Below are 14,469 nucleotides of genomic sequence, written 5' to 3' on the forward strand. Positions count from 1 at the left end.
GCAGAAGGTCAGGGTCTCAGGAGGAACGCAGGGGGTCTCGGAAGGAACACAGGGAGTCTCAGTCGTCTCGGAAGGAACGCTGGGAGTCTGAGTCGTCTCGGAAGGAACGCTGGGAGTCTGAGTCTCGGAAGGAACGCTGGGAGTCTCGGTCTCGGAAGGAACACTGGGAGTCTCGGAAGGAACACTGGGAGTCTCGGAAGGAACACTGGGAGTCTCGGAAGGTGCGCCGGCTGGAACGCCGGCTGATTCGGCCTCGGGTGCGCCGGCTGGAACGCCGGCTGATTCGGCCTCGGGTGCGCCGGCTGGAACGCCGGCTGATTCGGCCTCGGGTGCGCCGGCTGGAACGCCGGCTGATTCGGCCTCGGGTGCGCCGGCTGGAACGCCGGCTGATTCGGCCTCGGGTGCGCCGGCTTGAACGCCGGCTGATTCGGCCTCGGGTGCGCCGGCTTGAACGCCGGCTGATTCGGCCTCGGGTGCGCCGGCTGGAACGCCGGCTGATTCGGCCTCGGATGCGCCGGCTGGAGGTGAGCCGGAGCGGAGCCTCGGGGCCGGCTGCGGGGGCGAGCCGCAGCGAAGCCTTGGAAGCGGCCGCGGGGGCGAGCCGCAGCGAAGCCTTGGAAGCGGCCGCGGGGGCGAGCCGCAGCGAAGCCTTGGAAGCGGCCGCGGGGGCGAGCCGCAGCGAAGCCTTGGAACCGGCCGCGGGGGCGAGCCGCAGCGAAGCCTTGGAACCGGCCGCGGGGGCGAGCCGCAGCGAAGCCTTGGAACCGGCCGCGGGGGCGAGCCGCAGCGAAGCCTTGGAAACGGCTGCGGAGGTGACAGCTCCAGAAGGCGACGAGGGGCCGGGTCCACCGGCGGCTCACGTCGCTGTCTCCGGGCTGACCGTGGAGGTGGCGGCTCCGGAAAGCGACGAGGGGCCGGGTTCACCGGCGGCTCACGTCGCTGTCTCCCCCGGCGTGAGTAACGGCGGGGGCCGAATCCGGAGGGCTTTGGGGTGGGGACTGGTAGGATCTGGCGTTGGCTAATCGCCAGGGTGTAGTCCGACACCAGTCCCATCTCTTCCAGCAGCAGCGGAGATGGCAGGATCTCAACGTCCCTGTAGAGATCCCGCTGAGCCAACTCCAACTGCTGCTGGAACCATACCTCCGGGTCGTGCTGGGCCATGAGCTGCTGTCTCACCATCGGTCTGGTCGGGTCCTTCTGTCATGAGTTGTTGGTGGTGAGGCAGACGCAGCGGACCCAGGTAAGATGAATTATGGTGTTTTAATAATAAATAAGTCCAGTACACGGCAGCTCGCACAGAGACACACCGACGACGAACAGAAGCTAACATTGACGTTGACGAGGACCCGACGAAGAACAAAGAACACAGGTGGAGTTAAATACACGGGAGGGTAATCACAGAGACGAGACACACCTGGGAACAATCAAGGGGAGGACAGGACAACGAAGAGACTAAGGACACAGAAAACTAAATAAACACAGAAAAACACAGATCCTGACACAATGTAATCTTTGTGGAAGTCTTTATCTCTGATGAACCTTTTCTTTAAGCTTAAAGCCCGTTGTTCAGCAATTGTGCGGTTATCAGGCATCCTTATGTCTCTGTCTCTCAAAGGCAAGGCAATGTTGTAGTGTCCATCACACAAGGTTACTGTCTTACTGGCCAACTCTAGAAATTTAGAGTCTTCCTTCGACAGCCCCATCTGCTCATCATGGCTGCTTTCAGGAAAATCTATCTTGAATTGTTGCTTCCATAGGTAATCCAGTGTAACAGCAGAAATTCTGTTCATGGTGACAGTTGACAGACCACTCGTTCTTTCCCAACATTCTCGGTCAATCGGCCCATTCACTGTCCAGCCGAGCACAGTTTTAATGGCGAAAGGTCCTTCACCTTCGCTCCTAATGACCTCTAAAGGTTCAAGAGCTCTGGGCATGTTCATGCCAATCAAAAGCTCCACCTGTGCTTTGATCTCTGGCAAATGAACGCGCTTCAAGTGTGGCCAGATATCCAGATCTTGTTGCTTTGGGATGTTACTCAGGTCTACAGGCATTTTGTACTGAGTAAAGAGGTCGGGCATGTCATAATACATGTCGCTGTCCAATCCGGCAATTTCAAGTTCAGGTACAATGAAGCTGTCCACAACTTTCTCTTGTCCCATGGTGCGCAAGAGAATCTTTGTTTTTCTTCCAATGAGATTCAGCTTATCCAAAAGACCCACTGTACAAAAGGATGCTGAACTCCCTTGGTCCAAAAAGGCATATGTTTCCAATGTCCGTTGACCTTTCTTTGATTTCACCTTGACTGGCACGATGGCAAGCTTGCAGTCCTGTTCACCGGCCCCAGTAAGACCACTAGTCTGAACTGTGTCAAGAGATTTCACTGCTTCAGCATCAAATTGAACTTCATTCTTCTTGTAAATATGGAGTATGCTTGCATGTCTGAAACCACAGATTTTACATGAAAGACGTTTTCTGCATTCTTTGCTGATATGCCCTGTACACAGGCAACCAAAACAGACGCCATTTCTTCTAAGAAATAACATCTTCTCATTATGAGGTTTCTTTTCAAGCAGAGAGCATAACTCCAGTTTGTGTCCACCTCTGCAAAACAAACAAATCTTCACATCAGTCTGAGGGTCTTGATTATTTCTCTCAACAGCAGAGGTAGTAATGCCAAAGCTATTTCCTGTTGTTCTTGGGCCAGAAAAACGTTTCCCTCCATCTGTACTCTTGGCTGATAAATTTATTGATGGAGCATCAATTAAGTTTCCAAAGACAGGATCTGTAATAATTTTGACTTGATGCTCAATAAAGAAAACAATGTCAATAAATGTTGCTCTTCGATGTTGCTTCTCGAGGATGTCACATGCTACTGTTCGCCATTTATCTTTTAATTTATATGGCAATCTTTTAATCACAGCAAGCATATTAGCAGGTGTGTTTAATTCAGAAAGATCCTGAATGTCCTCCATCGCATTACAACACCCACGTAAGAACAAATAGTATGCCTGAAGAGCTTTTCCGTCTTCTGATTTAATCAATGGCCACGAATGAACTTTATTCAGGTAAGCAGATGCAATAACATGTCCATTTCCAAAATGCTCATACAGCATAGTCTTTGCTTTTACATATCCACCACCATCAGACATATGTTGACAGCTTTTGACAAGTTCATTGGGCTGCCCCCTAGTGTACTGTGCGAGGTAATGCAGGCAATCGTCAGGATCACCAGTCTTTGATTCAATAACCTGTTCAAATGAGCGCATAAAGGCCTGAAAATGAAGCGGGTTGCCATCAAAAGGTTGAATTTCTCTTTTGGGTAGTGAAGAAAGACTTTGTTGATGAACCAACATGCAAGTTAATTCATTTTGTTTCTCCATAATGGATAACAGATTTTCATTGGTTGCTGATTGAGCAGCTTGCTGCAGAGGCATATTAGATATTGTTCTGCTTACAGGATGAGAAGGTCCAAGAAGAGGTGCAAACTTCTTCTTTGTCACTTTTTGTTGTACTGTTTTTATTTGAAACTCTGCGTTTTCATTAACTGTATTTCTCTTTGTCTGTGGAACAAAAGTATTAGCATTAAGAGTTTCAACAGCATTTCCTTTTGTTTTAAAATAGGATTCCATTCCATTAGATTTCCGTGAAACTGAGCTTTGTACTGCAGATCCAATTTTCAGCACATTCACTTTTGCAGCAGTTGCAGCTATTTCTGCTTCAAGTTGAAGCTGTTCTTTCCTTTTCCTAAGTTGCTCCTCTTGTTCTTCAATAGCATGTTTTTCTTTGAGCATATTTTGACGTGTGAGTAAAGCAGCCATTTCAGCTTCTGCCCTGAGACGTGCAGATGAAGTTGATGATACTTTGGAGCTTGACTTGCTTCCTTGATTTGAAACACTGTCTGATGGCAACACATCATCTTGAATGTCATGCTGGAGATTAGCAGATAACTGAGGCTCCATTTGTTCTTGAACCTCCACTTCTTTTCCTAATGGAGTTTCCTGTGACCGTAACATGTCAGAGAATGACCTGCTTGAGCATTTATTTGTTTCAGAAAGCCATATTTCAACATCCTCAATAAATCCTTTGTTGTATTTAGTGATACTTGAAAACCATGTATTTTGTTTATCTTTCTCATCAAGCGGAATTAAAGACAGCAAAGATTCATGCAATATAATGGCCTCTTGAAACAGGTGTGTTAACTCATCCAGTAGTGATTTTACTTGTGAATAATTTTTATCATCTTTCATTAGCTCTTTAAGGGATGATATTACACCTTTCATTTTCTTTACACACTTTTCCCGCTCTGTTTGGATCGTTTCAATTTTATTTGTGAGAGCTTTCTCAGTGAGAACGATCGCTCTTTTATCCTTTTCAGGTTTCTCAACAGCTGATACAGCAGACGATCCACTCATTTTAATCCAAAATAGAGCAAAGTTACAGGCAACAGCGACTTCTTAAACTTTATTGAACGCACGCAGAGCCACAACACACTTGGACACCAAAATGCCGCAGCCGCAGAGCAAAACGTAGCGGGGGGCGTGTCGCAACAACAGCTCCACATGGCAGAACCAAACTGCGTTAAAAGAGTAATAGGCAGCACCAATCATTCAGGTTACATACCACTGTCGTCTTCTACTTCTTTGTCAAACGATCCTCTTTCGTAGGTATAGTGGCTGTGGTGTGTGGGCTCGCGTTGGCGTCCAGCTGTGCGAGAAAACTCCGTTGTCGTTGACTTTTTTTGCTGACAAATATTAGCGACAGTCAAACAAAGTCGCCGAGCAGCTGAATAGGGGAATCCTTGTTGACGCGCCAGCTGATCAAAAACGCCATTCCAGGATGCAGTTAAGATGGTTTTATTTTGTCTATGTTGTCAATATTCAAGAACAGTGTCCAAAAAAGCATTAAAACCGGATCCGCAGGTTCAGACAGTGATCAAGGACAAAAACCATATTAGCATAAAGCGGTCAGCAAAAAGTAAAACCTCCCCCATCACCCACTCACTGAAGTCACTAGGTTCCGCCACAGGTGATCTACAATCACTAATAACACCACGTGATCCCGCCCCTCACCTATCCACAACAGTTTTAGTTGAAAAGTTGACTCATCAAAAGTCAGACAAATTCTGGAGGATCTGGGACCCAGTACAATCTTTCTTACAGAGACTGTAATCTTTATTTATCTTATTAATTTACTTGTTTTTTTTTTTATTTCTTTACATTTAATATATCGTTCACTTGGCTGTCTGGGAGCTTTGACTACTTAGAATGTTGCCTGGGAATGTCTGTCTGTACTTTGTGTATGTGGGCTGTATGTATGTTTTTTTTTTTGTTTTTTTTAACTTTATTCTATGTTGACACTGCTGTGATCCTTGTTTATTTGGGGTGGGTTGTTTTTGTTTACTTTTGTTGATGTTTACATATAGTAAAAAAACCAATAAACAAATATAAAAAAAAAAAAGAAAAAAAAAAAAGAAAGTTAAAGACCTAAAGTAAACGTAACTAGTTACTTCCAGAATCCAAACTGGGTCAGTGGTTTGGTCCAGTAGATCCACGGTAAAGGAAGTGGTTGTACAGGTTCAGCCATCTTTAGCTGATTTCTCCTGACTCTGTCGGGTCTGGGGGTTTCCTGCTGGTTTCGTTGCCATGGAAACGGACCAGAACCAGTCAGATTTTCCTCCGTGTGGCGCCGCAGGATGAAGCGATTGTGACGGGAGCAGCGCAGAGCGGGGACTACTTCCGGCTGCAGCTGAGCGACCTGCAGCTGGTGGAGAGCCTCACCTGTCTGTCCCTGAAGCCCCTCCCAGTGGGGAACTACCTGAGCCTGTTCGGCCGGCACCAGGAGCTGCTGGGCCAGCTGCTGGACCGGTACCGCCTGGGCCTGGTGCCCGACCTCTACAGGTGGGACTGGAACCAACCCTGTTCTGGTTCTGGTCAAAGTTAACCCGGTTCTGACCCGTCTGCTCCTGTTCTGATGTTTTTCTAGTTTCTTCACACAGAGGGGCTGTCTGCCCATTTTCCACGACCGCTTCCCGGACCTCCACCAGAGGGCGCTGCAGCTGCTGACCCGCCGGCTCACAGTGAGTCATCTCCTTGCTGAGGAGGATGATGGAGGCCTTCATCTTCCCCCTCAGCCTCAGAGTCGCTTTGGTAGAGAAGGAAAAGCAACTTCCTGTAGAAACCAGTGTTTCCTCCTCTGTAGCGCTTCGGAGACCTGGAGTACCTCAGCCTCCATCGGCCAATCAGGATGGACCCAGAGACCCGGGCCGCTCTGAGGAACCGAGCGCTGGCCCTGCTGGTGGACAACCAGAACCTGCTGCCCATGTTCTACATCCCAGAGCGACCCGCACCCTTCGGACACTCTGGGCACTCCCCGGGACACTACGGACACTTCAGACACAATGACCACCCTGGACACCCCGGACACTCTGGACACTCCGGACACTCTGGACACTCTGGACACCCCGGACACTCTGGACACTCCGGACACTCTGGACACCCCGGACACTCTGGACACTCTGGACACCCCGGACACTCTGGACACTCTGGACACTCCGGACACTCTGGACACCCCGGACACTCTGGACACTCCGGACACTCTGGACACCCCGGACACCCCAGACACTCCGGACACTCCGGACACCCCGGACACTCTGGACACTCCGGAACTTCGGCTCAGATCTGACCTTCCTAGTTTCACTGGAACTATTCTCATCTAAAGGCTCAATAAAAAGCTGTGACCTTTGACCTTTTGTCTTGTGGTATTTACGCTCTACGCTTTTAAAGGTCCTAGAAACCTTTAAAACCCAGAGAACCAACAGAGACGCTGTGATGTAAACAATGTCGATCCACCAACACAAAACACAGAAGAAGAAAACCTGGAGAGCAGAACTGCTGATCAATAAAACTACATGGATCCTGTTTGACCCTGAATGACCTCAGACTGGAACATCTGGATGATCTGAGATGATCCAGATGTTAATCAGAACCAGAAGAATAAGTTCTGATTGGTCCGGTTCTGGCAGAACCCGATCTGAGCTTCAGCATTTTTTCTCAGCAGAGATGTGTGTGTGTGTGTGTGTGTGTGTGTGTGTGTGTGTGTGTGGGTGTGTGTGTGTGTGTGTGTGTGCAGCTGTATGCTAATGCCCCCCCACCCCAAACATATGTCTGGACCGGTCCAGGCTGCTGGTCCAAACATGGAGTCCTGCTAAGAACCGGCCCGTTCTGCTTGGTCCTTCTTCTCCTGTTAACATCTCTGATATTTAGTTTAGCAGAACCGGAACCAGGTTCGGTATGAGACACGATCAGAACCAGAGGAAACACCGAACCAGGAGTACTTTCTGTTGGACCTCAGGCAGAACCACCGAAGAACCGGCCGGAGTTCTGACCCGGTTCCGATCCGGTTTGATTTGCTCTGCCCCATTTGGAGACGCAGAAAGCGCGCGCTGATTAGCACAGCACGCGCCATGTTGGGGGGGGGGGGCATTTCCTTTCAATCAGAGGACCAGCGCCGCTATTATGATGCAAAGCGGACCGGCCTCTGCTCATCAATTATGGATGGGACAGAGTAAAGGTTCGGTTCGGATCTGAGCGGGAAGAGAATTAAATCTGAGCCGAATTTCATTTATTTGAAGATTTAAAAAAAAAAAGAAAATTAAATATTGAATTTCTGTAAAAGTCCAAACCGACCAGAACACGAACCGAACCGGACCGGACCAGAACACGCTAGTTGAAAGTCATCAGACCGTGAAAGCAGGAGGCTGCTGGCCGAGGAGGGAGTGTGTGTGTGTTGTGTGTGAAACACAATAAAGCCCCCAGGTACATCTGCTCCACCTCCTCCCCCCGGGCGGAGCGGAGCGGCTCCTGATTGGTGGAGGCGCAGGCCGGCGCGGTGTCATCCTGTGGTTTTAAAGCGGAGTGTTGTTGTTGTGAGAGGAGACTGGATCAGAACCACGCGGTGGATGTTCGGCTTTACGCGCAGCTCCGCGTGGATTTGTTTCGCCCCCCGCAGAGCCTCCCAGTCCGGACCGAACATGCCCAGAGGTTTCCTGGTGAAGCGGAGCCGGAAGCCTGCCGCGGCGTCCTACCGGGTCCGTTCCGGGGAGGAGGACGCGCGGGGAGCCGCCGCCGATGCGCCGCCGCCTCCGCCGCAGCAGCAGCGTTTCTCCATCCCTAAGCGCGCGCACACCTGCAAGGCGGCGGCCTCTGCTCCGGAACCGGACCCCACAGCCAAGCCGGTGCAGTTCGGGAACCCGGAGACGGTGTACCGGGTTCTGTACAGCCCGACCCGGCCCGTCAGCCGGGACCATGAGGGCTCCCCGGAGCGGCGCTGTAGCCTCGGATCCCCGGCCTCAGCGGAGTCCTTCCCCGCACTGGAGCACCTGTTCGGCCCGGCGGACCTGAGGGCCAGCGCGGCGGCCGCCGGGGCGTTCCTTGCCGCGGGCGCAAAGCAGCCGACGGGCGACGCAGAGCGCCGGGGCAAAGCTGCCAGCAAGAGGACCAAAGCCATCCGGAAGCTGCACTTTGAGGATGACGTCACCACGTCCCCGGTCCTGGGGCTCAAGATCAAAGAGGCTCCGGTGGAGCCGAGGCCGGCGGAGGGAGAGCGCCCCCCGCCGGGGGGGCTGGTGTGCCAGCTGTGCCGGGAAGCCTACCCGGACCCGTTCTCCCTGGCGCAGCACCGCTGCTCCAGGATCGTCCGGGTCGAGTACCGCTGCCCCGACTGCGACAAGGTGTTCAGCTGCCCGGCCAACCTGGCCTCCCACCGCCGCTGGCACAAACCCAAGCCGCACGGAGAGCCGCCCGCGCCCGCCAAAGACAGCAGCGACCGGGACTCCTCCAGCCCCGAACCGTCCGAGTCCGGTTCCGAGGACGGGCTGTACGACTGCCCGCGGTGCGGGAAGCGCTTCAAACGCCAAGCGTACCTGCGGAAGCACCTGGCGTCTCACCGCGGCCCGCGCAACCGCGCAGAGCTGCGGCCGCTCAACCCGAGCGCGTACCCCAGCCACGCGTGTCCGGTGTGCGGGGAGCGCTTCAGCAGCAGCGGGGGCAGAGAGCGCCACCTGCGGCTGCTGCACTCCGCCCAGGTGTTCCCCTGCCAGCACTGCCCCGCCCTGCTGCACAGCTCGCCGGGACTCACCCGACACGTCAACAAGTGCCACCCGTCCGAGAGCCGCCAGGTGATCCTGCTGCAGGTGCCGCTGCGCCCCGCCTGCTGAGGCTCCGGTCCGGTTCGGTCCGGTCCGGATGGGACCACACAGGATGTGATCTCAGAACATTTTCCCAGTTTCTCCTGGAAGTTTCTGCCTTGCTCAAGGACACTTCGTCTCAGTCAGAGGGAGTCCAGAAGATTCCGACTCTTGAGGAACCTGTAGAATCTAAAGTGCTATTAGCTGTAGACCTAAGAGAGGGCCGGTCCGGTTCGGTCCGGTCCGGTTCTGTTCCCGTCACTGAGTAGCTATAATAGATCCGTGGATCAGAGAGTAGCCGCGCTGCCTGCTGGGAAACCGCCTTAAATCATCTTATTGTTATTTATTTATGACTGTATATTATCACTATTATTAAGTTATTGCTGTGATTTCTGGTGCGTTCAAGTGTCTTTTAAACAATTAGTGGTTTTCTGACCCGCTTCTGCAATCATCATCATCATCATCTTCCTCTTCCTCTTCATTTATTGTCGCTCTCTTGTTCTGGATGTTTTTCATTTTTGCTAAATGTCCAAAAACAATAAAACCAAACTGAGAATCAGATTTTCTGCTTTCTGTTGGATTTTTCTGCAACCAAATAATCAGGTTGTTAATAATTAGTTCAATTTATTATCATCTGAGCTTGAAGGCATCTTCAATCAGATTTTCTCAACTATTTTTTTGTTTTCAGCTGTTTTAAAATTAAATATATTTTTAACATCTTTCTGTATTACAAATATTCTAATCCTCATTTCTGCTGCAGGATTCTCTGGTTTACAGTCATTCAATAAATTAGAATATTATTGAAACTTTATCACAAAATGAAACATAATGGAGATGAATTACACACATTTTATTTCCCAGCCTTTATTTCTGTCACTTCTGCTGAAAACTCCACATTTCAAATGATTGGATATTGAATATATAAGTCAGCTCAGGTTATTCTCAAAAGGTATTTTTTATCAGACAAATGTGACTCATCAGAAATATATTCTAATTTATGACTAAACTCATATTTGCTTCAGTAAAAAGTATAAAGATGGAAAATAGTTTTTAAGTGTATTTTCAACAGATACCTGAGAATTCATTTAAAACTAATATTTTTACATTTATTATCATTTTTATGTCAAAGGAACATTTCACAATAATAAAATAATCACAGTAATCATAAAAGTATATATTTCAAATAAACTTTTAGCTTCCAATAATAAATGTAATGATATAAATGAGAAAAATAACGTTTCTTTTCATAAGTTTATCATTCATGTTTTTAGATGAAATCATGAACCAAAAGACGCCAAAAAGATGAATTATTTCCATCTTCTGATCAGAAAAGCAGCAGCTATTAACTATTATTTTAATAAATAAAGAAAAACAGAAACAATGAAAATGTTTCAGTGGACACAAGTCAGAGCTCCTCTCTGATCTATGGGCCCAGATATGAGGTCAGAGGTCAACCTGTCATCCGTGTTTCACTCGGATTATTCCATTTAATGCAGTCGATGATGGAAAACATCAACAGGTGACCTTTCGTCCAGCGCTGGAAGCTGATTGGTTAGAACCCACCTGTCAACAGGTATGGATCTGATTGGCCGAAGAAGAAAACAGCAGCTGATCGATGCTGCCAGTTATTTCCTGCTTCATCGATACCTCATTTCCTGTCAGAGCGTTAGCTGGACGTCGTAGAAGAATCTGTTAAAAACTGTGAGCTGCGCTGAAGAGAATAAAAGAGAGAAGCTCAAATACATGCTGAGAGTGAAAATACTTCCTAAAGGTGAAGATGTAGCACAGATTTCAAAAGGAAATAAAAACGGGAGGCCGTGGATAATATAGGAAATAGCGCCCCCTTCACTTCCGGAGTGCAATGGTCCCGTCTGAGACCGACAGTGGTCCGTCCCGCCCCTTCCTGTTTGCTGCACCAGGTCCTTCTCACTGAAAGTGACAAACTCGCCAAATTCTTCATCCACTCCTGTAAATGGGGAAATAGAAATCCTGACTTTTCAGCTTTTAAAAACCTTTTAATGGACAAAAATCACTTCAGAACCTTAAAACTGATGAAAAACAAGCAGGAATAAATACAGCTTTTAGACGCCTAGAATGGTGTGAATTTATTTGAAAACTAAAGCCCCTTTATCTCTGTTTTTTTCGGTTTGTTTTTGTCGTTATGCTATCCCTCTGTTTGATGTCTGATAAATTTTATTTATTTATAATTTTATTTTACCTGTTTAATTTTTTTTTCATTGTCATAATTATATGTGTGCCTTAAGCCTGTAAGACGTGTTTTCTTCATGTATGTACATGCCACGTGATATTGTACACTTGTTCAAAATGTTTAATAAAAAAAAAAAAAGAAAAAAGAAAGTGACAAACTGCGTTCATTTCCAGTTCCTCCGTTAGGGGGCGCTGTGTGTGAAGTTACACAGTCAGAAATTAGAAATTATATTTTTACCATGTTATTCATTTATTTACAAATGTCACAGTTTCAAGCTAAATATGTAGCTTCAGGCTATCGTTAGCATTAGCAAGCCAAAACCGAAAATATTTCGTTTATCAACTAAACATTCGACCCGTGAGCTAAATATTATCCACAGAGTTTCATGTTTCCACTTCTGGTGGTGAACTTGTGAGTTCTGGAGCGGTTCTGAGTGAATGTGGGTCAGCTTGGTGTCAGACCCGTGTTCTGGTTCTGTTGGTGTTGATTATCTGATGAATGAAACTTTTTGCTGATCGTTGTTCACTGAAAAAACTGATCAGTTGATCCAACTTAAATCTAGTGAGATAACTGATAACAAGGAACCAAGTTAAGTTTGAGTAACTTTGTTAAGTCGTCAAGATTAATAAACATGAATAAAGTAAATCTGATAAACTTCATCCAATTGCTTGTGACCAATTAGAGTAATTTATTTAAGTTGAAGCTCCAATCACTTTATTTTTACAGTGTTTCCTTTTTGCAGTTGTTGATTTGTTCAAATGTAACATTTTTTAAATTTAACTCTGACTAAATAAGACGCCTTTGCGTCTGGTTTGTAATTCCTTCAACCCCTGAAAACAGGGATTTCTGTCATCCTTAGGGAGCGCCGGGTGGCCCCCAGGGGCCCCACGGGGGGTAAACAGGACAGCTGAGAGCTCAATGGGGTCCGGAGCGCCTGATATTTAGCAGAAGAAACACATGAAATCTGTCAAAATCAGCTTCTCCTGATTCACAACCCAGTAATCGCTCCTCCACTATTAATTATTATATTTAGAAAAGGGGTCAACATATTTCTACAGGTATGTTTTTAGCTTGAACTCAGAGATTGAAATGATAAAAGTGGAAACAGCTTTTGGACTGAATTCTGAACAGATTCTAGCTGCCGATATCAGAGGAAAATGTTATTTCAGGAACTTATGGATCATTTCAGGAAACAAGTGGATATTTTTTCTATCTTCCAGGAAACTTTCCAGAACGAAAACATTTTTATGTCTTTTAGCTTCACAGATTCTTTGCTTTGCAGAACCTGCTACTGTAACTTTGACTTTATTATTTGGAACTAATTTTTTTTTTCTTCAACTTTCCAGAACTTATAAAGTACTTTCAAAACTACAACTCCTGTTGGAGTTAGCCTGTTGGAGTTAGCTTGTTTCAGTTAGCTTGTTTCAGTTAGCTTGTTGGAGTTAGCCTGTTAGAGTTAGCTTGTTGGAGTTAAATTGCTGGAGTTAGATTGTTGGAGTTAGTCTGTTGAAGCTAGCTTGTTGGAGCTAGCTTGTTGGAGTTAGCCTGTTGGAGTTAGCCTGTTGGAGTTAGCTTGTTGGAGCTAGCTTGTTGGAGTTAGCCTGTAGGAGTTAGCCTCAGCAGCTAAGTCTGACCACTTCTCTTTGGCAAAAGACAAGTGTTTGTGTCCTTGTGATCTTTTCAGAGTTCATTTGAGGAATAAACCTAACAGTAACCATACAGGATACTTTGTAGAAGTTTAATTTCTCAGACCTGCAGGTTGAATTATTTTGCGCAGCATCTTATTTTTTCAAACCTTGTGCCTTTCCAGAACTTTCTCAGTCTGACTCGATTCTTTCTAGAACTGAAACCTTCATGTTCTATCTGACCAGATCTTTTCTTTCACTTCCAGACTACCAGGCAGCGTCTGGTGACGAACGGACCGACCCGACTGACAGCAGATCTGCTGCTAATGAAAAGCCTGCAGAGATGGGGGGGCGGTTGCCAGGGACGACGGCGGCTCCTGGGGCCCCCGGCTGACAGCAGCAGCTTGTGGGGCCGAGCGGCCGTCTGCTGCTCCGCGGTGAGCTGGCACACGCCGACACAGCAGCCTGAGGCGAACCCCCGGGGGGTCCGGTTCTGGTTCTGGTACCTGACGGTACCGCGACCCAATGACAGGGTGACCCGCCGGTACCATGGCTAGCTTGGAGCTAGTTTGAAACCAGCCTATTTAGTTCAGCAGTATAATTTGTGAAGTAAATATTTGGTTTGGAGGTAAATAATAATTAGTTCACATGTTTGAGGTGAGAAGTTGTTTCCTAATATTTAGCTATTTAGTTTTAAAACTTTTAGTTCCATTTTAGTTTGAGTTTTAAACTAAATATTGAGTTAGCTCTGTGACATTTATAATAGTTAAATAATAAGGTGAAAATGTGATTTGAAATACTTTTCCTCTGTGATTCTCTGAATGACCCAGATTATTGCTAATATTTTCACAGATCTGGACCCGGATGTTCCTCTGCTGTCGGCGCTGAACATCGAGCAGCAGTGATGGAAACACCACTGGTTCCCCGGGGACAGCTGGAGTCAGGGTGCGGCTGTTTGCAGAGCAGAATCAATAAAGGTCAGGGGGGAAAGGTCGTCTGAAGGTTGCAACGCGGCTGATTAACGCCCCGCACTCAGACATCTTGATCCACAGAGCATTACTGCGATGGCAGACCGTGACGAGAAGCCTGGCCTCAAACAGGACGTCCATCTGAGGCGGAGGGGGCGGGGCTTCAGACTCCATTGGGAACAGTTCAAGCCCAGCAGGGAGATCTGGAGCTGCAGGAAGCTGCTGCTCTCCGCTCTCCTCAGCCGGACTGACCGTCCTGAGCTCAGCAGGGTTTATCACCTACTAGCATCTGGAGGATCCGTTAGCGGCTAACATTCTCCATTAGATTAGCTTCATAATTAGCAACCCTCTCTCCCCCCTTTCTGCACAGAATCTGGTGTTTAGCATCAGAAAGTCTCCACCATTAACTAGTTTATGTTTTACTGGTGTAGCTAAAACCAGTTAGCTATACCAGTAGTGCTAAATGGTTAGCTTAGCTTCAAA

The 14,469-nt window shown here is 47.7% G+C and overlaps 2 protein-coding genes across 3 annotated transcripts in view; both read left to right on the forward strand.

The window, feature by feature from the left end:
• Positions 1-6,743, forward strand: part of cfap61 (cilia and flagella associated protein 61) — a 30,053-nt gene extending 23,310 nt beyond the window's left edge. Inside the window, exons 22-24 of one of the 2 annotated variants that reach the window (XM_032584832.1) lie at positions 5,692-5,897; positions 5,983-6,076; positions 6,199-6,743. In XM_032584832.1, the coding sequence (XP_032440723.1) occupies positions 5,692-5,897; positions 5,983-6,076; positions 6,199-6,681 (783 nt within the window). In that variant the 3' untranslated portion in view covers positions 6,682-6,743. The remainder of the gene's footprint in view (positions 1-5,691; positions 5,898-5,982; positions 6,077-6,198) is intronic. The other variant, XM_032584833.1, reaches the window with a different exon arrangement.
• A 379-nt stretch (positions 6,744-7,122) lies between these two features.
• On the forward strand, positions 7,123-9,729 carry insm1a (insulinoma-associated 1a). The gene has a single exon (XM_032584943.1). It carries the CDS (start codon positions 7,958-7,960, stop codon positions 9,212-9,214), a length of 1,257 nt encoding a protein of 418 aa, XP_032440834.1. The 5' UTR covers positions 7,123-7,957; the 3' UTR covers positions 9,215-9,729.
• Positions 9,730-14,469: the final 4,740 nt, after the last annotated feature.

The sequence above is a fragment of the Xiphophorus hellerii genome, chromosome 15, assembly GCF_003331165.1.
Source record: "Xiphophorus hellerii strain 12219 chromosome 15, Xiphophorus_hellerii-4.1, whole genome shotgun sequence".
NCBI classification, from domain to species: domain Eukaryota; kingdom Metazoa; phylum Chordata; class Actinopteri; order Cyprinodontiformes; family Poeciliidae; genus Xiphophorus; species Xiphophorus hellerii.

Excerpts from the sequence above, each read along its gene's own strand:
- insm1a (XM_032584943.1), top strand. The coding sequence starts at position 7,958 with ATGTTCGGCTTTACGCGCAGCTCCGCGTGGATTTGTTTCGCCCCCCGC.